This window comes from Bombina bombina, chromosome 3 (genome assembly GCF_027579735.1).
Source record: "Bombina bombina isolate aBomBom1 chromosome 3, aBomBom1.pri, whole genome shotgun sequence".
NCBI lineage: Eukaryota > Metazoa > Chordata > Amphibia > Anura > Bombinatoridae > Bombina > Bombina bombina.
This window is the reverse complement of record NC_069501.1, coordinates 122,703,297-122,730,882: the sequence shown is the minus strand read 5'-3', so window position 1 is coordinate 122,730,882 and position 27,586 is coordinate 122,703,297. Positions and strand designations below refer to the sequence as shown.

General features: G+C 36.6%; 1 protein-coding gene and 1 long non-coding RNA gene across 2 annotated transcripts; one reads left to right on the top strand and one right to left on the bottom strand.

Moving 5' to 3' along the window:
- The first annotated feature begins 225 nt into the window (after positions 1 to 225).
- On the top strand, positions 226 to 11,191 carry LOC128652968 (uncharacterized). The gene is made up of 4 exons (XR_008401324.1): positions 226 to 520; positions 4,295 to 4,502; positions 7,611 to 7,777; positions 10,048 to 11,191. It is a non-coding gene; the product is annotated as an uncharacterized LOC128652968 (long non-coding RNA).
- A 14,435-nt stretch (positions 11,192 to 25,626) lies between these two features.
- LOC128652239 (claudin-8-like) lies at positions 25,627 to 26,355 on the bottom strand. Its single transcript, XM_053705178.1, has one exon. The coding sequence runs from the start codon at positions 26,353 to 26,355 to the stop codon at positions 25,627 to 25,629; it is 729 nt and encodes a 242-aa protein (XP_053561153.1).
- Positions 26,356 to 27,586: the final 1,231 nt, after the last annotated feature.

Here is a 27,586-nt window from a genome sequence, read left to right as displayed (position 1 = left end):
TTACAGAGTTCAGGTCGAGAGACAACAATTCTGTGATTGACTCTTTTCTTTCTGCAGACACATGGGTTATACCAGCAAAATATGGATCCCCCCATGAAGAAAAGCAACACTGTGGGCCAGCCGAGAAATATGGCTTCCCCAAGTTCCTGTTGCTGAACAGATTTACAGGAGGAAAAGCAAACATCTCTCAAGATATTACTTGCAGTCCATGTCACAGATACTAGAATTAGGATTCCAGCAAGTATGAAACTTATGCCAGCTGTCAGCAATAAGCAGCTCTGGTTCCATCTGTTCCTTCTGCAGCACTGATTAAACAGAATGCCAGTTAGAGCATTAATAAAAGCAAAAACGGCAAATAGCACTGCAAAGGACATCAGAACTCTTGCACCCTTCAAATCAGGTGTCATGGATAAAGACTGGGAATAATATTGACAATTTAATGGGTTGTTGGATTGCTTTACACAGGTCATCCACAGTCCATCCCAACGACTTATCCAGTGCCCATCAATGCGTCTTCCATGTGAGCCGTTCTCCATGACAATGGACACTTTCCAGTGGGGCATTGCACAAACAGCAATTGCCAAAACTGTTGCAACGCCATTGAGAATCATACCAATGATTTGCACAATGCAGCTTTTAGTGACTTGTTCCCTTTCAGCTCCTGCCATTCTGTAAAGATGTAGGAAGTCAAATCCTTTCAGTGCTTCTGAGGAAAGTAACACTGTCTATTTCTGGATTCTCATATGACGGTGCTTCATTTCTAAATTGTGTTAAATACTTTAAGACAGAAATGTTTTGATGCATTACAGTTCACCTGGCACGTGTATTAACTAATGTTCTCAATATCATGATATGTAGAGGAGTGGCTTAAATAGGAAACATGCTGATTAATTATTATGATACACTCTTCATAGTTTCTTTTGACACAAAAATAAAAAGTCAGTACATTTTCAGGCTATGCTTAGTTGCTACGCAGAACACAGGAAAACTTGGTGTTTAGGAAGAAAGGGTGTAACTTTGGAATGTTGAACACTCCATTCATATAAGACATACTGAAGAACATTATGCTAGCATGTAAGGGAACACAATAGTGCAATGGAAATTATTAGGAAAGAAGTGTTCTGCCTAATTGTTATTGTCTGTTATAGAGTTGCAAAGTTATTTGCTGCTGTTTTAACATTACAGTAGAGTCTGTATAATATAGAGACACTTTAGATATGAGTTAATAATTTATATTAGGTACACATTAACAATTTCATACATATATACTCTATATATGTATATGTGTGTGTATATACTATATATATATATATATATATATATATATATATATATGTGTGTGTGTGTTAGTGTATATATATATATATATATATATATATATATATATATATATATATATGTAATATATATATAATCCAAAAAAACACAAATAGCAATCAAATAAGTGGGTTGCGTCACTCTTTGGATTTTCACTTATTTGCTTGCTATTTGTGTGTTTTTTGGATTACATATTTACCAAACTGGACACTCTGGTGAAAGAGATTGTAATACGCTCAGCGGCTAAGGGGGGTTCAGTGGTTATCATGGACAGGGTTGCATATGTTGGGGAGGCTTATAGACAACTTGACGATACTTCCCAGTATTTGCACCTTGTGAATGATCCCACTAGACTTTATTTGAGAGAATTAAGATCATTGTTGGACGATGGTTTGGAGGATGGGCATTTTGACAGGGCTACGTATGACTATTTGTTAGTGGATAGCCCTGTGGTGCCCATCTTCTACCATCTTCCAAAAGTACACAAATCTACTGAAAATGTTAAGGGACGACCCATAGTAAATGGCATAGGGTCACTCTCTGAACATCTCTCAGAATGGGTCAATGCCATACTACACTCCTTTGTGCTAGCCTTACACAGCTATGTCAGGGATACCAAGGACATAATTGGCATATTGGAGAATACACAATGGCATGCAGAAAGGTACTCATGGTTAGCAGTGGATGTCGTGGCTCTGTAATCCTCTATACCTCATGAGGAAGGACTTAAGGCGATTGCATTTTTCCTTAAGCAACACTCAGATTTCACGAGTGAGTTTATTAATTTTGTACTCAGAGCCAGGAGATTCCTGTTGACCCACAACTACTTTCGTTTTGAGGGCAAATTTTACCTCCGGAGGTGTGGGACCGCTATGGGGGCAAAGTTTGCCCCCTCCTATGCCAACCTTTTTATGGGTTGGTGGGAGCGGTCCCACATCTATGGAGGTGAAAATGCCTTCAGGGACAATGTAGCGCTTTATCGGCGCTACATTGATGATCTGCTTTATGTCTGGCAGGGTCCATTGAATGAGGTTGAAGAATTTATACAACATCTTAATGTCAATGATGTGGGCCTTAGCTTTACTTTTGAAAGCCAGAAGGAGTCAATCATCTTCCTAGACATCACATTGACTGGGAAAGAAAATGGTAGTATCTCTGTTGATCTGTATAGGAAACCCATAACTAAAAATACACTCCTACATGTGAGGAGTTGTCACCCAAGGAATGTTCCTTTTGCAGTTGCCAAGGGGCAACTAATTAGGGTGAAGAGAAACTGTATGGATGGGTCAACCTATGCAGACCAATGTAAGCATATGAAAGACAGATTATCCCAAAGAGCTTACCCCTTGCATGTCATTAACAGGGCCCAATCACAGGTGGATAAAATTGACAGAAAAAATCTGTTAAGAGAATCAAGCAAAAAGAAGTCACCTACTACACTAACATCCTCTAGGGTCACTTTTGTATTTCCGCACGAGCCTTCAGCCTCCTTACATCAAATATTGCAAATAAAGTTTTCTGCTGTTTTGCAAGTGCCTTGGGACATGTACCCACTCTGGTTTGAGAATGCAGTCCACTTCAGGGTTTAATACATTTTATATATATGTAAATACTCAGTGTAAGTGGGACAGAGAGGTAGCAAAATGTTAATTTTGAATTGTTTTCTAAGTATTGGTCTTTAAGTATTAGTCTGTGTGTATATAGTGACAGATAAACTAAGAAAATTAGGACTTTGAGTATAAAGAAAGGAAATAAGTTTAACTCTCCCTACAAGCTCAGCCTATTTGACTGACCTGCGGTTTCACAGAGACAGATATTGCATATATAAAAATATAACTAAAGAAGAAACTCTGCAACTGGTATAATAAGTAATTGAAAACTAATTTAGTGGAGACCAATTTTACAGTACACTGTCTCTTTAAGTTTTAATCTAATCGAAATGACTAATGGCAAATATTTTCTAGTACTCTATACCCCTAGAATAGTTTGCACTTGAATATATTGACAGTGTCATTGAGTTATAAAGAAGTAGAGGCTAAGAGGGATATTTATCAAGCTGTCAACCCCAAATACGCTGGAATTCCGCAGGTCTCAATCCGACACAGATCGATGCTTACGTCATTACATATGTTCCGAATACAAATTCGGCACTATCTGACAACTTTTGCAAGTTATCAAATTTCTAACAGATACGCTTGTGGCTATTCCGGCCCAGCGTACCTGGTTTTCAATCTGCCACCCTTTAGTCTGCAGATGCCATAGAAATCAATGGGAGTCTGAAAGCAGCGAAAGCACATGTTAAACTATTAATTAACCTACCCTAACTATTATACTAAAATTATATTAAACTATTAATTAACCTACCCTAACTGTTATACTAAAATTACATTAAAATATATTAAACTATTAATTAACCTACCCTAACTATTATACTAAAATTACATTAAACTATTTTAAACTATTAAATAACCTACCCTAACTATTATACTAAAATTACATTAAATTAACAATTAAATTAAATATATTAAATATTTAAAAACCTAACCCTACTCAAATTATTTAAATCTACTATTACAAATTACTAAATTACAAAAAATAACAACTAAGTTACAAAAAATAAAAAACACTGTTACAAAAAATAAAAAAACACAGTATCAAAAATAAAAAAGAATTACACCTAATCTAAGAGCCCTATCAAAATAAAAAAGACCCCCCAAAATAAAAAAAGCCCTAGCCTACACTAAAGTACCAATGGCCCTTAAAAAGGCCTTTTGCGGGGCATTGCCCAAAGAAATCAGCTCTTTTACCTGTAAAAAAAATACTAACCTCCCCATTGCCCTGAAAAGGGCATTTGGATGGGCATTGCCCTTAAAAGGGCATTTAGCTCTTTTTCTGCCCAAACCCTAATCTAAAAATAAAACCCATCCAATAAACCCTTAAAAAACCCTAACACTAACCACCGACTATCCACTTACAGTTTCCGAAGACCGGACATCCATCCTCAACCAAGCAGCAGAAGTCCTCAGCGAAGCCGGCAGAAGTCTTCATCCAAGCGGGCCGAAGTCTTCATCCAGACGGCATCTTCTATCTTCATCCATCCAGCGCAGAGCAGCTCCATCTTCAAGATCAGGTGCTGAGCATCCTCTTCTCCCGATGGTCAACAAAGAATGAAGGTTCCCTTTAAGGTATGTCATCTAAAATAGCGTCCCTTATATTCCGATTGGCTGATAGAATTCTATCAGAAAATAGGAATTAAAGGGGGAAAATCCTATTGGCTGTTGCAATCAGCCAATAGGATTGAGCTTTCATCCTATTGGCTGATCCAATCAGCCAATAGGATTGAGCTTGCATTCTATTGGCTATTCCAATATGGCTATTCCAATATAGCTGAAAATATCTATTTAGCCAATCACAAGAGACAAATGTGTGCAGGCACCAATTAGCAGCAGCTCCCACTAGTGTATGATACTTGCATATTCATTTTTTAACAAGTGATACTAAGAGAACAAAGCATATTTGAAAATAGAAGTGAATTTAAAAGTGTCTTAAAATGACATACTATATCTGAATCATGCAAGTTTTATTTTGACTTTCCTATCCCTTTAACCCTTTGAGTGCTAATGACTGCTCTGAGTCATCACAGAGTTTCCCACTCTGGTGCTAATGACGGCTCAGAGCCGTCACTGGCCCTCTCCCACCTTGAGGGAGATGTGGGAGCTCCCACCCATGACCACACAGTAGGAGTGGCAGCACAAAAATATTTATTTAAATATTAGCAGACAAAAAAGAACGGCAACGTTTCAGGATGCTATCCCTTATTCATGCCATCATGCCCTCATGCTCCCACCCACCCCTACCCTGGCAATCGTGCCTGTAGAGTGACAGGCATCGCCGGGGCTGACGTCAAGCGCAATAATGTGATGACATCACCGCACAGGGGGCATGCTGCTTAGAAGCCTGTATCTCAGGCATCTAAGCAGCTACAGACCCCCAAGAAATGTTATTAAAGCACTAAAAGTTGCATAATACAATTTGTATTGTTTCATCATCTTACAAATACAGACCAAGAGTATGTAAATATCCACATTTTAAAACAATTGCATAATATACATATTAGAATCTTTATGGCATAAGATATTTTGTGTGTAATTTTATAGAAGCAACACTTTATATATTTAATCATTCAGTTAAAAAAAATTATGCACACAGGCCCATTTATCAAGCTCCGTACGAAGCTTGAAGGGCCGTGTTTCTGGCAAGTCTTCAGACTCGCCAGAAACAAAACTTATGAAGCAGCGGTCTAAAGACCGCTGCTCCATAACCCTGTCCACCTGCTCTGAGTAGGCGGACAGGAATCGCCGGAAATCAACCTGATCGAGTACAATCGAGTTGATTAACAACCCCCTGCTGGCGGCCGATTGGCCGCGCGTCAGCAGGGGGCGGCATTGCACCAGCAGCTCTTGTGAGCTGCTGGTGCAATGTTAAATGCGGAGAGCGTATTGCTCTCCGCATTTAGCGAGGTGTTGCAGACCTGATCCGCACTGTCGGATCAGGTCTGCAACACCTTTGATAAATTGGGGCCATAATGTCTGACTCTAAGAAATACACAGGAGCTACATTTTTAAAACTACTCTATAAAAACACATACATAAATTGCATTAGTTATTTTTTAAAGGTTTTAATCCAATTCATAATAAATGTTACATATACTGTACATATATATCTTAAATTTGCTGCCAAACGCGACGTGACTTACCCCCTGCACTGCGCTAGGTTCTTTGCTGTGTCTGACAGCATCAGAACGAGGCTCCCATTGGAGCCTATGGAATTGCGCTCTTGTGAGAGCAAAGCTTCCATGCAATACGTACACAAGGTCGGGTTCGCATTGTGATTAACTTATAATACCTGCGCAAATTTGCGTGCGCTGGTATTACTAATTTTTAAGCCTTTGAGGGCTGCCTCTTATCACATGTTTTTTAAATCTCTTTTCAACACAAAGAGACAGAAAGTACACGTGGGCCATATAGATAACACTGTGATCAGGCACAGGGGGTTATTTAAGATCTAGCACAAAACAATTTAAGACAATAGATAATAAACAGTCACAGTCATGTGATCAGGGGGCTGGAAGAAGGTTCCTAGATACAAGGTAATCACAGAGGTAAAAAGTATATTAATATAACTGTGTTGGTTTTGCAAAACTGGGCAATGGGTAATAAAGGGATTATCTATCTTTTAAAACAATAACAGTTCTATGGTAGACTGTCCCTTTAATTGTTGATGTGTATTGTAGACACACCTGGTGTAGGGACGTGTCCTCAAAATGTGTAGTGTGGAGTCTGGAAGGACATAGTGCAGGCTTTTTTTTTTTTTTTTTATAGTATATTTTGACCATGGTGACCATATTTCCCAGACATGGCATAATTGTTGAGGAGGTGTTATAAACAAAAATTGTTGAAAATATTTAATGTATACAGGTATGTGAAAAGAGTTTATCTAAAATCTATTGCTAAGATAAATCTGTTGTAATCTTTACTTTAAAGGGACAGTCTACTCCAAAAATGTTATTGTTTAAAAAGATAAATAATCACTTCATTAATCATTCCCCAATTTTGCAACATGGTTATATTAATATACTTTGTACCTCTGTGATTACCTTGTATCTAAGCCTCTTCTAAAAGCCCTGATCACATGACTTTTTATTTATTATCTATTGACTTGCATTTTAGCCAAATAGTGCTGTGTTCCTGCACAACTCCATGGGAGTGAGCACCATGTTATCTATAAGGCATACAAATTAGCAGTCTCTTGTGAAAAGCTAATAAAAAGCATGTGATAAGAGGATGTCTGTAGTAGCTTAGAAAAAGGCAGACATTTAGAGTTTTAAATGTTATAAAATATATCAATATAGCAATGTTGGTTATGCAAAGCTGGGGAATGGATAGTAAAGGTGTTATCTATCTTTTAAACAATAACAGTTTTGCTGTTGACTGTCCCGTTAAAGTAAATAAGAGCTGCTATATTTTTCAGAGTTGTACATTTTCCTAAGGAGGTCTTTATTCAGCAAAAGCATCTTAATAACTCAATACAAGTTTACCTTAGTCACTAACATTGCCCTCTGAGTGCCATCAACAAGCTGAGTTTTGTCACTAGCCCATACGCGTTTTATGAGTGACAATACAATTTAATTTGCAAAATTGGTTCCAGTTATCATTGGCTGTCATTTGTCTCCGTGTGCCATCATATGCTGCATTTGTTTTCATTAAACAAATGTAAATGTTCCTTTGCTGCAGGTGAAAAAGTTTTCTTGTAGCCTCTAATGCGCTGGAGAGCCACGCTAATCCTAATTGGAGGCGTAGCACGGCAGATCCCAGATCCAATCGCTAGTGGACTTTCTCCTGTAATGCAGGCTCTATGATGCGCTGTGCTGCGAAGAAGGCTGGGGATTAGCGCGCTAGAGGTAAGAATTTAAACCTTAATAGCTCATTTAAAGGAAAACAACTGAATACTGACAAATTGTGTCAGTATTTGTTCATTTCTTTATAGTTAGTGCATTTGTTCGGATATTCCTTTTATGAAAACAAAACGAATATCCGTGTTTTATTCACAAATTCACATTTGTGACTAAATAAATGCAAATTGCAAATGCAAATGCAGTTATCATTGCAGCAGCAGCTCTTGTGAACTGCTGGTGCAATGCCGCCCCCTGCAGATAGGCAGCTAATCGTCCGCTAGCAGGGGGTGTTATACAACCCGATCGTATTTGATCGGGTTGATTTCTGTCCGCCTCCTCAGGGCAGGCGGGAAAAGTTATGGAGCAGCAGTCTTTAGACCGCTGCTTCATATCTTAGTTTCTGGCTCCATACGAAGCTTGATAAATATGCCCCACAATCTTACTTTGGAGATTTAAAATGATAGCCGCCTAATTACTGATTGTTTTATTATTTTATTTTTGTTTGATTAATTGGTTTTGTTTAGTTAGTTTATGTTTAATACGGTTTCTGAGTTAAAATGTGGCACCTTTTTTGGATTTTTTTTTCATTATTTTTTTACATCTTGTACCTGTATGAAATTACTTTTAGTTGAACTGTCACAGTCTCCTATGAGGGAACAATCAACCCAAGAATTCCAGTAGTTTATAACAATATGTAGACTGTGTTACTAAGTGTATTAGAATAGGTTTTACATTGTTTAGGGTACTATTACAAAAAATATAAAAAAATTCTTGACAAAATATTTATTTTATACATCAATTGAAAATATGTTGGGCCATACAAAAATCTAACATCATTGTTTATATACATTCACATTTTGTACATTGAACACAGCTTTGCTAAACAGTAGATCTGATATTCTATTTGTACATATTAAACTATTTAGCCAATTCATACAGATAACTACATAAATACTTACACATATATACATATCTCTATACAGCAGCCATCTAGAGTAATATATAGTCTTATCCATACTTGTTATTATAAATCAGTACACACCATTAGATATAGTGGTGCAATCAGCTAGTTACCTTTAAACTTAAACATGATTTCATGATTCAGATAAAGCATACAATTTTAAACAACTTTCCACTTTACCTGTATTATCTAAATTGCTTCTTTCCCTTTGTATCCTTTGTTGAATTCATACCTAGGTAGTCTCCGGAGCATCAGTGCACTACTGGATGCTAGCAGGTGATTGGTGGCCGCACGTATATGACTTGTCATTGGCTCACCTTATGTGTTGAGCTATCTACCTGTAGTGCTGCAACTTCAACAAAGGATAACAAGAGAATGAAGAAAATTTGAGAATAGAAGTAAATTGAAAAGTTGTTTAAAAGGGTATGCTCTACCTGAATCACAAAAGAAAACAATCGGGTTTCATGTTTCTTTAAGGTTTAGTGCATTAAGGCAAACAGTTAGTTGCACCCATGTGTACAGTCAGCTACATACAGTAACCTGCTGCATGTAAATATGTAATTAAAAATATCACTGCATGCAGCTAGCTACATCATTATATACAGTTACATGGATCTATGTATGAAGTTAGCAAAATCATTGCATACAATATGCTGCATCTGGGAATATAATTAGCTAAATCTATATATACAGTCAGCTATATTATTGTATACAGTAATATGTATCTATCCATACAATATGCTGCATCTGGGAATATAATTAGCTAAATCTATATATACAGTCAGCTATATTATTGTATACAGTAAGATGTATCTATCCATACAATATGCTGCATCTGGGTATACAATTAGCTAAATCTATATATATACAGTCAGCTATATTATTGTATACAGTAAGATGTATCTATCCATACAATATGCTGCATCTGTGTATGCAGTAAGATTCAGTATTGCATACAGTTAGCTTTGCCAGTATATATTATATACTACAACAATAAATACAATATATATTTAAACCATTATGAAACAATGTAGATTAAATAACATAAAGATGATAACAGACAAATGAAAAATGGCAGAAATGTAGCTTTTGTGTTCCATAATTAGTTTAGAGAAATTATTATAAATAATGTCCATATTAAATATTTATAAGATAACGACAATGTTGTATCTTCAGTTTATCAACTGTTTATTCTTCTCAATAGCTGGTTCTGTTTTGTCTGTATGTTCGGAGTTCTCTTCCCATCAAGTTTTCTTCATTACAGAGTTCAGGTCGAGAGACAACAATTCTGTGATTGACTCTTTTCTTTCTGCAGACACATGGGTTATACCAGCAAAATATGGATCCCCCCATGAAGAAAAGCAACACTGTGGGCCAGCCGAGAAATATGGCTTCCCCAAGTTCCTGTTGCTGAACAGATTTACAGGAGGAAAAGCAAACATCTTTCCAGACGTTACTTGCAGTCCATGTCACAGATACTAGAATTAGGATTCCAGCAAGTATGAAACTTATGCCAGCTGTCAGCAATAAGCAGCTCTGGTTCCATCTGTTCCTCCTGCAGCACTGATTAAACAGAATGCCAGTTAGAGCATTAATAAAAGCAAAAACGGCAAATAGCACTGCAAAGGACATCAGAACTCTTGCACCCTTCAAATCAGGGGTCATGGATAAAGACTGGGAATAATATTGACAATTTAATGGGTTGTTGGATTGCTTTACACAGGTCATCCACAGTCCATCCCAACGACTTATCCAGTGCCCATCAATGCGTCTTCCATGTGAGCCGTTCTCCATGACAATGGACACTTTCCAGTGGGGCATTGCACAAACAGCAATTGCCAAAACTGTTGCAACGCCATTGAGAATCATACCAATGATTTGCACAATGCAGCTTTTAGTGACTTGTTCCCTTTCAGCTCCTGCCATTCTGTAAAGATGTAGGAAGTCAAATCCTTTCAGTGCTTCTGAGGAAAGTAACACTGTCTATTTCTGGATTCTCATATGACGGTGCTTCATTTCTAAATTGTGCTTTAATACTTTAAGACAGAAATGTTTTGATGCCTTACAGTTAACCTGGCACGTGTATTAACTTATGTTCTCAATATCATGATATGTAGAGGAGTGGCTTAAAAAGGAAACATGCTGATTAATCATTATGATACACTCTTCATAGTTTCTTTTGTACAAAAATAAAAAGTCAGTACATTTTCAGGCTATGTTTAGTTGCTACGCAGAAGACAGGAAAACTTGGTGTTTAGGAAAAAAGGGTGTAACTTTGGAATGTTGAACACTCCATTCATATGATAAAACATACTGAAGAACATTATGCTAGCATGTAAGGGAACACAATAGTGCAATGGAAATTATTAGGAAAGAAGTGTTCTCCCTAATTGTTAATGTCTGTTATAGAATTGCAAAGTCATTTGCAGCTGTTTTAACATTACAGTAGAGTCTGTATAATATAGAGACACTTTAGATATGAGTTAATAATTTATATTAGGTTCACATCAACAATTTCATACATATATACTCTATATATGTATATGTGTGTGTATATACTGTATATATATATATATATATATATATATATATATATGTATATGTGTGTGTATATACTGTATATATATATATATATATATATATATATGTGTGTGTGTGTATATATATATATATATATATATATGTGTGTGTGTGTGTGTGTGTGTGTATATATATATATATATATATATATATATATATATATGTGTAAATATATATAATCCAAAAAAACACAAATAGCAATCAAATAAGTGGGAGGCGTCACTCTTTGGATTTTCACTTATTTGCTTGCTATTTGTGTGTTTTTTGGATTACATATTTACCAAACTGGACACTCTGGTGAAAGAGATTGTAATACGCTCAGCGGATAAGGGGGGTTCAGTGGTTATCATGGACAGGGTTGCATATGTTGGGGAGGCTTATAGACAGCTTGACGATACTTCCCAGTATTTGCACCTTGTGAATGATCCCACTAGACTTTATTTGAGAGAATTAAGATCATTGTTGGACGATGGTTTGGAGGATGGGCATTTTGACAGGGCTACGTATGACTATTTGTTAGTGCATAGCCCTGTGGTGCCCATCTTCCACCATCTTCCAAAAGTACACAAATCTACTGAAAATGTTAAGGGACGACCCATAGTGAGTGGCATAGGGTCACTCTCTGAACATCTCTCAGAATGGGTCAATGCCATACTACACTCCTTTGTGCTAGCCTTACACAGCTATGTCAGGGATACCAAGGACATAATTGGCATATTGGAGAATACACAATGGCATGCAGAAAGGTACTCATGGTTAGCAGTGGATGTCGTGGCTCTGTAATCCTCTATAAGAAAATAAAACAATTAGAGACCAGCGCAAAATGAATTGAATATAAACACCTATATATAAGGAAGATTCCCAATATTACTTCCAAAAGGACAAAAATTTAAATATAATACAAAATATAAGTGCGCAAAGTGGATGCTAAAGTAAACAATTAAAAAGGGGTTTTAAAATAAACTCAGAATTCTGAATGTTTGACCATGTACAAAAATTTAAATCTAATATATTCAAATGCAGAGAGGTTTTTTTATAGGTCCTCACACCAAAGGGTTAAAATTAATTCCCATATACTTCGATTAAATTAAATTAGTGGTGAATACAAACGTGAAACAAACCACATATGATTAAAATATATATTGTATTTTATAATGCTTAAAAACATGAAATAAACAATTTGAAAATACTCTTTCTAAAATTATGAATCTAACATTTATTTATTTAATACAATTGATAGTGACCGGCCCTAACTTATAAAACACATCTAAATTAATAACACATCTAAATTAATACCAAATAAATTGATAAAAGGACAAATATGATCACAAAATAAAGTGTAAGTTTTAAGGACTCAGATGGAAACTTTGTAATTAGTCCCAAAAGGAAAGTCCCAAACGATGTCCTTCCCAAGCTTTCCACAAAAGCACAATGCACGATGATAAGCAAGAAAAATCTTCTGATTCCTCCCAGCTGGTCCTGAGCAGCGTCTAGGTGGGAGACAGAAGCGTCCACTTGAAATTGGTGTATATAGTTTATACAACAAACAAATATCGGTACTTACACATAGGTATTATTATGTAACATTCAATAATACAAATGGTGCACTTAATATTACCGGCCAGCTGAAAATATCCAGTCTTAAAAAAACAACTCAAACAGCAGGCACAGCTGAGAAAAAAATCCTTCATTTTGGGTTGTTTGGGGATTTTAAATAACTGAAAAAAGTGCCGGCAGATTACGCAGGGCTGAGCAGCAATTTAGCACATTTAGATACATTACAGAATTGCAAGTACAAGTGGACTAATGGAGGCAGCAGACGGATCTGAGAGGAACGGGTGTGAGCAGATGTAAATGAAATTGAATCCAGCCCAAAAACCACAGGTGTCCAAAATCCATCCCCAGCGACAGAACACAGGCCAGAATTTGTGGATTTGAACACAGTGAAATTAATCAGGTGTATCCTGTTTGGCGCCTTGATTTTTACATCACTCTGGGCTACTCTCTGTAGTGAGCTGGTGTTAAGGCTGTGAGAAGAGCCTGTGTGGATCCTATACACACTGGGACACCTGTGTTTGATGAGAATTGGGCGCGGCGCTGATCTTTCAGTACCTATGTGTAAGTACCGATATTTGTTTGTTGTATAAACTATATACACCAATTTCAAGTGGACGCTTCTGTCTCCCACCTAGACGCTGCTCAGGACCAGCTGGGAGGAATCAGAAGATTTTTCTTGCTTATCATCGTGCATTGTGCTTTTGTGGAAAGCTTGGGAAGGACATCGTTTGGGACTTTCCTTTTGGGACTAATTACAAAGTTTCCATCTGAGTCCTTAAAACTTACACTTTATTTTGTGATCATATTTGTCCTTTTATCAATTTATGTGGTATTAATTTAGATGTGTTATTAATTTAGATGTGTTTTATAAGTTAGGGCCGGTCACTATCAATTGTATTAAATAAATAAATGTTAGATTCATAATTTTAGAAAGAGTATTTTCAAATTGTTTATTTCATGTTTTTAAGCATTATAAAATACAATATATATTTTAATCATATGTGGTTTGTTTCACGTTTGTATTCACCACTAATTTAATTTAATCGAAGTATATGGGAATTAATTTTAACCCTTTGGTGTGAGGACCTATAAAAAACCTCTCTGCATTTGAATATATTAGATTTAAATTTTTGCACATGGTCAAACATTCAGAATTCTGAGTTTATTTTAAAACCCCTTTTTAATTGTTTACTTTAGCATCCACTTTGCGCACTTATATTTTGTATTATATCTGTAATCCTCTATACCTCATGAGGAAGGACTTAAGGCGATTGCATTTTTCCTTAAGCAACACTCAGATTTGACGAGTGAGTTTATTAATTTTGTACTCAGAGCCAGGAGATTCCTGTTGACCCACAACTACTTTCGTTTTGAGGGCAAATTTTACCTCCAGAGGTGTGGGACCGCTATGGGGGCAAAGTTTGCCCCCTCCTATGCCAACCTTATCTATGGAGGTGAATATGCCTTCAGGGACAATGTAGCGCTTTATCGGCGCTACATTGATGATCTGCTTTATGTCTGGCAGGGTCCATTGAATGAGGTTGAAGAATTTATACAACATCTTAATGTCAATGATGTGGGCCTTAGCTTTACTTTTGAAAGCCAGAAGGAGTCAATCATCTACCTAGACATCACATTGACTGGGAAAGAAAATGGTAGTATCTCTGTTGATCTGTATAGGAAACCCATAACCAAAAATACACTCCTACATGTGAGGAGTTGTCACTCAAGGCATGTTCCTTTTGCAGTTGCCAAGGGGCAACTAATTAGGGTGAAGAGAAACTGTATGGATGGGTCAACCTATGCAGACCAATGTAAGCATATGAAAGACAGATTATCCCAAAGAGGTTACCCCTTGCATGTCATTAACAGGGCCCAATCACAGGTGGATAAAATTGACAGAAAAAATCTGTTAAGAGAATCAAGCAAAAAGAAGTCACCTACTACACTAACATCCTCTAGGGTCACTTTTGTAACTGACTTTAGTGATGATTACAACGATGTATGAAGAATAGTAAATAAGCACTTTCGTATGCTATCCACTGATGACAAATTAGTTGCTAGTGTTGAAGGGGGTCTGCGCTGTTCCTACAGACGCAGCAAGACAATAGGAAATGTTGTCTCTCCATCTGAAATTCCACCATTGACAAGCAGTGCTCAAAGTGCATGGCTTACGCATAGGGGGATGTACAGGTGTTGCAGGTCTAGGTGTAGGCCATGTGAATTCTGTATTTTTTCGAATGTATTTCGATCACAGGTCACAGGAGAAGAATTTAAAATCTTGTACTGCCTCAACTGTACATCCTCCTATGTGATCTATCTTATCACATGTGTAGAATGTCATTTACAATACATAGGCCTCACGACAACAGAGGTTAACACTAGAATACGCAACCACCTCTCTACAATCAAATTGGATGAGGCAACAACTCCCCTTGTAAAACATTTCAAATATGTTCATCAGAAAAGAAATGACACATTCAGATGGCAAGCCATCAAATGGATCAATACCCCCAAGAGGGGTGGAGACAGGGACAGGATCCTAGCCAAACGTTAAATGTTTTGGGTATTCAAGTTACAGACTAGGGTGCCTAGGGGACTCAACTCAGAGTATGATCTTATCAATTATTGGAAATGATTTATGAGGGAAACTATGCTCCGTTCCTCTGAGTTGGGAACCCTAGGCCAACCCCTAGGATCTACAGTTTTTAATACGTTTTGCTTTACTATTATCTATATATGGGCCTTTCTGTATGTCGCATATAGTATTTGTTGTAATGGCCCTACATTGATGTTCTATCTTGCTGTGTATACCTCTTTTCCACTGACAGATGTGTATGCATATATTACACTTTTACCATTTATGTTTGTGAGCAGCTAAATATATGGCTTTTATTATAAGTCTTTTTGATATTTATCCTTTAGGGATTTATATTTACATTCTGCAGTCAAAGTGATTTTATTTATATATTCAAATTATTTTTGTTTTTGAATATATTATATGAGAATTTGATAGAGGTATGACTCTTTTCTTTAAACTCTCCAAGTGTATACACCCTTGGTAAAGGTGTCATAATGATATATATTTTTTTAAATTATAGTCAATTTTCAAATATTTATATTTGAAACTTTTCATCAATCACTTTACTCTATCTACTCACAATATATATATATATATATATATATATATATATATATATATGCGTTTAAATATCTAAAAGTGGATCTAACTAAATGAGGTTTATTCATAAAAAGTTTGGTGAATAACACTTGTGAACTCTTGCAACCTGATTTTATTGGTTGTTAGTTTTGGGTTGAAATGTATAGGAATTCAATAATTGTGCACTCTTAGCACATTTGTACAGTATGGTTTCCGTTTTGTATACATATATTTCCCTTTCCATGTATTTGTCCAAATCTTATATCTTTTGGAATGTTGATATTTGAGGGAATATCTACTAAGGGTTAATCCCACACTTGTGTGTCAGGCTAAACAAGCATTGATAAATTTGTTGACCAATTATCTTTAAGGTTTGCTTTTAAATAGGCACCCCAGGTATACTGAGTTAGCTATGATTACGGCTATCTAGCCGAAACATGTTAGCCTTCAGTTTTCCTGTGATGTTTTTCTAACTTGTATCTGGACACTCCTGGAACCTTTTAACATTTTTCAATAAAGGACTTGTTTTTACTTGCACTGGATTGCCTTCGTTACTTTTTAAACTTTATACACAGTGCCAGAGTAAATCCAGAAGCAAGGAGAGCTGGGTGACTAGCTTGCATTTTTGCGGTGATCAAGCTGTTTGAGAGTACTCCGGTTACTGTGGGTTTGATTGGACACGCCCCCTTGCACATTTGCACGCCTTGCATTACAGCGACGCTGTTAGATACAGCAGAAGTTTGGAGCGGAGTCTTCGGCTATCAGAGGAAGCTAGGTTCGGGACCTGGACACACTACAGAGCGGTAAGGGATAACAGCCATAGGCTGTTTGAGCGCCTGGTTGCTTCATTTTATCTTGTGATAGTATCCCTTGCCGTGTGTGTATTTGCCCGTGTGTATGAAAACACAGCCAAGTGCTCTATGACCGGACCACTGTGTATCAGAGACATTTCCCAAGTCAGCCAAGACAGTATAAATCCGGGTACTCATTGATCACTGTTTGTATGTATTAACTAAATACAAGCAAAATTTTGCCAATTTTGACTTTCTTCATCATTCACCACTCACCAACGTTTTAAAGTGAAAACTTTTTCTGCTGTGATTGTGGTATATATATATATATATATATATATATATATATATATATATATATATATATATATATATATATATATATATAAAAATATATATATTATCCAAAAAAACACAAATAGCAATTAAATAAGTGGGAGGCGTCACTCTTTGGATTTTCACTTATTTGCTTGCTATTTGTGTGTTTTTTGGATTACATATTTACCAAACTGGACACTCTGGTGTATTGACTGCTTTGAATATATAGCAAAGTGTAATTTCTTCATTGTTGTCACATGAAAAGATATAATAAAATACTTACAAAAATGTGAGGGGTGTACTCACTTTTGTGGCATACGGTATATATTTATAGGCAAATTGATTTGGATCTGCATTCACACTATGCAGTGACAGTAACTAGGGTGCTAGTAAAAAATTATAATACAAACAAAAAGGCCGCACTCTCTAGAATTTTGAAAAAAACTATAAAAAAATGTAATGTGACATTTTGGGGACAAACTCACCTTCCTGATTGGGAACCCATGGGGGCTGATTTAACAAGGGCCAAATGGCCCTGAATGTAAGTATTTCCGCACGAGCCTTCAGGCTCGCCGGAAACAGGAGATAAAAAGCAGCGGCCTTAAGACCGCTGCTCCTTAACTCGTCCGCCACCTCTGAGGTGGCAGACAGCAATCCACCCAATTACATACGATCAGGTTGATTGACACCCGAATGGCCGCGAATGTGCAGGGGGTGGCATTGTACAAGCAGTTCACTGGAAATGCTTGTGCAATGTTAAATGCTGAGAGCGTATACTGTTAGTATTCAGTGATGAAGGGGGGACTTGATTCACTATAGAGAATCATATATGCCCGGGCTATGATAAATCTACCCCTTGGTGCTATTCAGAAGTGTTGCTTCACATACAGGATCCCCCAGACCAGAGCCTCCTTACATCAAATATTGCAAATAAAGTTTTCTGCTGTTTTGCAAGTGCCTTGGGACATGTACACACTCTGGTTTGAGAATGCAGTCCACTTCTGGGTTTAATACATTTTATATATATGTAAATACTCAGTGTAGGTGGGACAGAGAGGTAGCAAAATGTTAATTTTGAATTGTTTTCTAAGTATTGGTCTTTAAGTATTAGTCTGTGTGTATATAGTGACAGATAAACTAAGAAAATTAGGACTTTGAGTATAAAGAAAGGAAATAAGTTTAACTCTCCCTACAAGCTCAGCCTATTTGACTGACCTGCGGTTTCACAGAGACAGATATTGCATGTATAAAAATATAACTAAAGAAGAAACTCTGCAACTGGTATAATAAGTAATTGAAAACTAATTTAGTGGAGACCAATTTTACAGTACACTGTGTCTTTAAGTTTTAATCTAATCGAAATGACTAATGGCAAATATTTTCTAGTACTCTATACCCCTAGAATAGTTTGCACTTGAATATATTGACAGTGTCATTGAGTTAGAAAGAAGTAGAGGCTAAGAGGGATATTTATCAAGCCGTCAACCCCAAATACGCTGGAATTCCGCAGGTCTCAATCCGACACAGATCGATGCTTACGTCATTACATATGTTCCGAATACAAATTCGGCACTATCTGACAACTTTTGCAAGTTATCAAATTTCTAACAGATACGCTTGTGGCTATTCCGGCCCAGCGTACCTGGTTTTCAATCTGCCACCCTTTAGTCATGAGGCGTTGACCGTTACATGCAGTGTGAATAAACTGATACAACTTACCTGGGATTTACCTGCATATATTTAAGTAAGGGTTCAGAAGAGATCCTACAGAGATGCCATAGAAATCAATGGGAGTCTGAAAGCAGCGAAAGCACATGTTAAACTATTAATTAACCTACCCTAACTATTATACTAAAATTATATTAAACTATTAATTAACCTACCCTAACTGTTATACTAAAATTACATTAAAATATATTAAACTATTAATTAACCTACCCTAACTATTATACTAAAATTACATTAAACTAACAATTAAATTAAATATATTAAATATTTAAAAACCTAACCCTACTCAAATTACAAAAAACTAAATTACAAAAAATAACAACTAAGTTACAAAAAATAAAAAACACTGTTACAAAAAATAAAAAACCACAGTATCAAAAATAAAAAAGAATTACACCTAATCTAAGAGCCCTATCAAAATAAAAAAGACCCCCCAAAATAAAAAAAGCCCTAGCCTACACTAAAGTACCAATGGCCCTTAAAAAGGCCTTTTGCGGGGGAATTGCCCAAAGAAATCAGCTCTTTTACCTGTAAAAAAAAAATACAAAGCTCCCCATTGCCCTGAAAAGGGCATTTGGATGGGCATTGCCCTTAAAAGGGCATTTAGCTCTTTTTCTGCCCAAACCCTAATCTAAAAATAAAACCCATCCAATAAACCCTTAAAAAACCCTAACACTAACCACCGACGATCCACTTACAGTTTCCGAAGACCGGACATCCATCCTCAACCAAGCAGCAGAAGTCCTCAGCGAAGCCGGCAGAAGTCTTCATCCAAGCGGGCCGAAGTCTTCATCCAGACGGCATCTTCTATCTTCATCCATCCGGCGCAGAGCAGCTCCATCTTCAAGACATCCGGTGCGGAGCATCCTCTTCTCCCGATGGTCAACAAAGAATGAAGGTTCCCTTTAAGGTATGTCATCTAAAATAGCGTCCCTTATATTCCGATTGGCTGATAGAATTCTATCAGAAAATAGGAATTAAAGGGGGAAAAATCCTATTGGCTGTTGCAATCAGCCAATGGGATTGAGCTTTCATCCTATTGGCTGATCCAATCAGCCAATAGGATTGAGCTTGCATTCTATTGGCTATTCCAATATGGCTATTCCAATATAGCTGAAAATATCTATTTAGCCAATCACAAGAGACAAATGTGTGCAGGCACCAATAAGCAGCAGCTCCCACTAGTGTATTATACTTGCATATTCATTTTTTAACAAGTGATACTAAGAGAACAAAGCATATTTGAAAATAGAAGTGAATTTAAAAGTGTCTTAAAATGACATACTATATCTGAATCATGCAAGTTTTATTTTGACTTTCCTATCCCTTTAACCCTTTGAGTGCTAATGACTGCTCTGAGTCATCACAGAGTTTCCCACTCTGGTGCTAATGACGGCTCAGAGCCGTCACTGGCCCTCTCCCACCTTGAGGGAGATGTGGGAGCTCCCACCCATGACCACACAGTAGGAGTGGCAGCACAAAAATATTTATTTAAATATTAGCAGACAAAAAAGAACGGCAACGTTTCAGGATGCTATCCCTTATTCATGCCATCATGCCCTCATGCTCCCACCCACCCCTACCCTGGCAATCGTGCCTGTAGAGTGACAGGCATCGCCGGGGCTGACGTCACGCGCAATAATGTGATGACATCACCGCACAGGGGGCATGCTGCTTAGAAGCCTGTATCTCAGGCATCTAAGCAGCTACAGACCCCCAAGAAATGTTATTAAAGCACTAAAAGTTGCATAATACAATTTGTATTGTTTCATCATCTTACAAATACAGACCAAGAGTATGTAAATATCCACATTTTAAAACAATTGCATAATATACATATTAGAATCTTTATGGCATAAGATATTTTGTGTGTAATTTTATAGAAGCAACACTTTATATATTTAATCATTCAGTTAAAAAAAATTATGCACACAGGCCCATTTATCAAGCTCCGTACGAAGCTTGAAGGGCCGTGTTTCTGGCAAGTCTTCAGACTCGCCAGAAACAAAACTTATGAAGCAGCGGTCTAAAGACCGCTGCTCCATAACCCTGTCCGCCTGCTCTGAGTAGGCGGACAGGAATCGCCGGAAATCAACCTGATCGAGTACAATCGAGTTGATTAACAACCCCCTGCTAGCGGCCGATTGGCCGCGAGTCAGCAGGGGGCGGCGTTGCACCAGCAGCTCTTGTGAGCTGCTGGTGCAATGTTAAATGCGGAGAGCGTATTGCTCTCCACATTTAGCGAGGTGTTGCAGACCTGATCCGCACTGTCGGATCAGGTCTGCAACACCTTTGATAAATTGGGGCCATAATGTCTGACTCTAAGAAATACACAGGAGCTACATTTTTAAAACTACTCTATAAAAACACATACATAAATTGCATTAGTTATTTTTTAAAGGTTTTAATCCAATTCATAATAAATGTTACATATACTGTACATATATATCTTAAATTTGCTGCCAAACGCGACGTGACTTACCCCCTGCACTGCGCTAGGTTCTTTGCTGTGTCTGACAGCATCAGAACGAGGCTCCCATTGGAGCCTATGGAATTGCGCTCTTGTGAGAGCAAAGCTTCCATGCAATACGTACACAAGGTCGGGTTCGCATTGTGATTAACTTATAATACCTGCGCAAATTTGCGTGCGCTGGTATTACTAATTTTTAAGCCTTTGAGGGCTGCCTCTTATCACATGTTTTTTAAATCTCTTTTCAACACAAAGAGACAGAAAGTACACGTGGGCCATATAGATAACACTGTGATCAGGCACAGGGGGTTATTTAAGATCTAGCACAAAACAATGCTAAATTTAAGACAATAGATAATAAACAGTCACAGTCATGTGATCAGGGGGCTGGAAGAAGGTTCCTAGATACAAGCTAATCACAGAGGTAAAAAGTATATTAATATAACTGTGTTGGTTTTGCAAAACTGGGCAATGGGTAATAAAGGGATTATCTATCTTTTAAAACAATAACAGTTCTATGGTAGACTGTCCCTTTAATTGTTGATATGTATTGTAGACACACCTGGTGTAGGGACGTGTCCTCAAAATGTGTAGTGTGGAGTCTGGAAGGACATAGTGCAGACTTTTTATTTATTTTTTATTTTTATTTTTTATAGTATATTTTGACCATGGTGACCATATTTCCCAGACATGGCATAATTGTTGAGGAGGTGTTATAAACAAAAATTGTTGAAAATATTTAATGTATACAGGTATGTGAAAAGAGTTTATCTAAAATCTATTGCTAAGATAAATCTGTTGTAATCTTTACTTTAAAGGGACAGTCTACTCCAAAAATGTTATTGTTTAAAAAGATAATCACTTCATTAATCATTCCCCAATTTTGCAACATGGTTATATTAATATACTTTGTACCTCTGTGATTACCTTGTATCTAAGCCTCTTCTAAAAGCCCTGATCACATGACTTTTTATTTATTATCTATTGACTTGCATTTTAGCCAAATAGTGCTGTGTTCCTGCACAACTCCATGGGAGTGAGCACCATGTTATCTATAAGGCATACAAATTAGCAGTCTCTTGTGAAAAGCTAATAAAAAGCATGTGATAAGAGGATGTCTGTAGTAGCTTAGAAAAAGGCAGACATTTAGAGTTTTAAATGTTATAAAATATATCAATATAGCAATGTTGGTTATGCAAAGCTGGGGAATGGATAGTAAAGGTGTTATCTATCTTTTAAACAATAACAGTTTTGCTGTTGACTGTCCCGTTAAAGTAAATAAGAGCTGCTATATTTTTCAGAGTTGTACATTTTCCTAAGGAGGTCTTTATTCAGCAAAAGCATCTTAATAACTCAATACAAGTTTACCTTAGTCACTAACATTGCCCTCTGAGTGCCATCAACAAGCTGAGTTTTGTCACTAGCCCATACGCGTTTTATGAGTGACAATACAATTTAATTTGCAAAATTGGTTCCAGTTATCATTGGCTGTCATTTGTCTCCGTGTGCCATCATATGCTGCATTTGTTTTCATTAAACAAATGTAAATGTTCCTTTGCTGCAGGTGAAAAAGTTTTCTTGTAGCCTCTAATGCGCTGGAGAGCCACGGTAATCCTAATTGGAGGCGTTGCACGGCAGATCCCAGATCCAATCGCTAGTGGACTTTCTCCTGTAATGCAGGCTCTATGATGCGCTGTGCTGCGAAGAAGGCTGGGGATTAGCACGCTAGAGGTAAGTATTTAAACCTTAAAAGCTCATTTAAAGGAAAACAACTGAATACTGACAAATTGTGTCAGTATTTGTTCATTTCTTTATAGTTAGTGCATTTGTTCGGATATTCCTTTTATGAAAACAAAACGAATATCCGTGTTTTATTCACAAATTCACATTTGTGACTAAATAAATGCAAATTGCAAATGCAAATGCAGTTATCATTGCAGCAGCAGCTCTTGTGAACTGCTGGTGAAATGCCGCCCCCTGCAGATAGGCAGCTAATCGTCCGCTAGCAGGGGGTGTTATACAACCCGATCGTATTTGATCGGGTTGATTTCTGTCCGCCTCCTCAGGGCAGGCGGACAAGTTATGGAGCAGCAGTCTTTAGACCGCTGCTTCATATCTTAGTTTCTGGCTCCATACGAAGCTTGATAAATATGCCCCACAATCTGACTTTGGAGGTTTAAAATGATAGCCGCCTAATTACTGATTGTTTTATTATTTTATTGTTGCTTGATTAATTGGTTTTGTTTAGTTAGTTTATGTTTAATACGGTTTCTGAGTTAAAATGTGGCACCTTTTTTGGATTTTTTTTTTCATTATTTTTTTACATCTTGTACCTGTATGAAATTACTTTTAGTTGAACAGTCACAGTCTCCTATGAGGGAACAATCAACCCAAGAATTCCAGTAGTTTATAACAATATGTAGACTGTGTTACTAAGTGTATTAGAATAGGTTTTACATTGTTTAGGGTACTATTACAAAAAATATAAAAAAATTCTTGACATAATATTTATTTTATACATCAATTGAAAATATGTTGGGCCATACAAAAATCTAACATCATTGTTTATATACATTCACATTTTGTACATTGAACACAGCTTTGCTAAACAGTAGATCTGATATTCTATTTGTACATATTAAACTATTTAGCTACATCAAACTATTTAGCTACATCAAACTATTTAGCTACATTAAACTATTTAGCTACATCAAACTATTTAGCTACATCAAACTATTTAGCTACATCAAACTATTTAGCTACATCAAACTATTTAGCTACATTAAAGACTACTACTTAGCCAATTCATACAGATAACTACATAAATACTTACACATATATACATATCTCTATACAGCAGCCATCTAGAGTAATATATAGTCTTATCCATACTTGTTGTTATAAATCAGTACACACCATTAGATATAGTGGTGCAATCAGCTAGTTACCTTTAAACTTAAACATGATTTCATGATTCAGATAAAGCATACAATTTTAAACAACTTTCCACTTTACCTGTATTATCTAAATTGCTTCTTTCCCTTTGTATCCTTTGTTGAATTCATACCTAGGTAGTCTCCGGAGCATCAGTGCACTACTGGATGCTAGCAGGTGATTGGTGGCCGCACGTATATGACTTGTCATTGGCTCACCTTATGTGTTGAGCTATCTACCTGTAGTGCTGCAACTTCAACAAAGGATAACAAGAGAATGAAGCAAATTTGAGAATAGAAGTAAATTGAAAAGTTGTTTAAAAGGGTATGCTCTACCTGAATCACAAAAGAAAACAATCGGGTTTCATGTTTCTTTATGGTTCAGTGCATTAAGGCAAACAGTTGCACCCATGTGTACAGTCAGCTACATACAGTAACCTGCTGCATGTATATATGTAATTAAAAACATCACTGCATGCAGCTAGCTACATCATTAAATACAGTTACATGCATCTATGTATGAAGTTAGCAAAATCATTGCATACAATATGCTGCATCTGGGAATATAATTAGCTAAATCTATATATACAGTCAGCTATATTATTGTATACAGTAAGATGTATCTATCCATACAATATGCTGCATCTGGGGATATAATTAGCTAAATCTATATATACAGTCAGCTATATTATTGTATACAGTAAGATGTATCTATCAATAAAATATGCTGCATCTGGGAATATAATTAGCTAAATCTATATATACAGTCAGCTATATTATTGTATACAGTAAGATGTATCTATAAATAGAATATGCTGCATCTGGGAATATAATAAGCTAAATCTATATATACAGTCAGCTATATTATTGTATACAGTAAGATGTATCTATCCATACAATATGCTGCATCTGGGTATACAATTAGCTAAATCTATATATACAGTCAGCTATATTATTGTATACAGTAAGATGTATCTATCCATACAATATGCTGCATCTGGGGATATAATTAGCTAAATCTATATATACAGTCAGCTATATTATTGTATACAGTAAGATGTATCTATCCATACAATATGCTGCATCTGTGTAAGCAGTGAGATTCAGTATTGCATACAGTTAGCTTTGCCAGTATATATTATATACTACAACAATAAATACAATATATATTTAAACCATTATGAATCAATGTAGATTAAATAACATAAAGATGAAAACAGACAAATGAAAAATGGCAGAAATGTAGCATTTGTGTTCCATAATTAGTTTAGAGAAATTATTATAAATAATGTCCATATTAAATATTTATAAGATAACAACAATGTTGTAGCTTCAGTTTATCCACTGTTTATTCTTCTCAACAGCTGGTTCTGTTTTGTCTGTATGTTCGGAGTTCTCTTCCCATCAAGCTTTCTTCATTACAGAGTTCAGTTCGAGAGACAACAATTCTGTGATTGACTCTTTTCTTTCTGCAGACACATGGGTTATACCAGCAAAATATGGATCCCCCCATGAAGAAAAGCAACACTGTGGGCCAGCCGAGAAATATGGCTTCCCCAAGTTCCTGTTGCTGAACAGATTTACAGGAGGAAAAGCAAACATCTTTCCAGACGTTACTTGCAGTCCATGTCACAGATACTAGAATTAGGATTCCAGCAAGTATGAAACTTATGCCAGCTGTCAGCAATAAGCAGCTCTGGTTCCATCTGTTCCTCCTGCAGCACTGATTAAACAGAATGCCAGTTAGAGCATTAATAAAAGCAAAAACGGCAAATAGCACTGCAAAGGACATCAGAACTCTTGCACCCTTCAAATCAGGTGTCATGGATAAAGACTGGGAATAATATTGACAAGATAATGGGTTGTTGGATTGCTTTACACAGGTCATCCACAGTCCATCCCAACGACTTATCCAGTGCCCATCAATGCGTCTTCCATGTGAGCCGTTCTCCATGACAATGGACACTTTCCAGTGGGGCATTGCACAAACAGCAATTGCCAAAACTGTTGCAACGCCATTGAGAATCATACCAATGATTTGCACAATGCAGCTTTTAGTGACTTGTTCCCTTTCAGCTCCTGCCATTCTGTAAAGATGTAGGAAGTCAAATCCTTTCAGTGCTTCTGAGGAAAGTAACACTGTCTATTTCTGGATTCTCATATGACGGTGCTTCATTTCTAAATTGTGCTTAAATACTTTAAGACAGAAATGTTTTGATGCATTACAGTTCACCTGGCATGTGTATTAACTAATGTTCTCAATATCATGATATGTAGAGGAGTGGCTTAAAAAGGAAACATGCTGATTAATTATTATGATACACTCTTCATAGTTTCTTTTGAAACAGAAATAAAAAGTCAGCACATTTTCAGGCTGTGTTTAGTTGCTACGCAGAACACAGGAAAACTTGGTGCTTAGGAAAAAAGGGTGTAACTGTAGAATGTTGAACACTCCATTCATATGATAAGACATACTGAAGAACATTATGCTAGCATGTAAGGGAACACAATAGTACAATGGAAATTATTAGGAAGGAAGTGTTCTGCCTAATTGTTATTGTCTGTTATAGAAATGCAAGGTTAGTTGTCTGTATAGTATAGAGACACTTTAGATCAGAGTTGATAATTTTTATTAGGTTCACATCAACAATTTCATACATATATACTGTATATACTGTATGTATGTGTGTGTATATATATATATATATATATATATATATATATATATATAAAATTAAAAAAACACAAATAGCAATCAAATAAGTGGGAGGCGTCATTCTGGGTTGTAACTTATGTGCTTGCTATATGTGGGGGGTTTTGGCTTACATATTTACCAAGCTTGACACTCTGGTGTATTGACTGCTTTGAAGTTAGAGTGTCCTTTCCCCTTTCCCTAAGGATTTATATATTTATATATATATATATATATATTTATACATTTATAAATATACACATTCATACACACACTTACACACACACACACATATATACAGTGGGACCTCGGTTTACGAATTTAATGCGTTCTCCGGGACGTTTCGTATTGCGAAAAATTCGTAAACCGAAACACGGTTTCCCATAGGAATGTATTGAAAACCAATTAATGCGTTCCGGAGGTGAGAAAAAAGGCTCCAAAACCTGCTGCAAAAGGCTCCAAAAGGCTCCAAATGGCTCCAAAAGGCTCCAAATGGCTCCAAAAGGCTCCACAACTTGCTGCACATGGCTCCAAAAGGCTCAGCAACTTGCTGCAAATGGCTCCAAAACCGGGACACTTGTTTCGTATTGCGAAGAAAATTTCGTAAACCGAAACACGGTTTCCC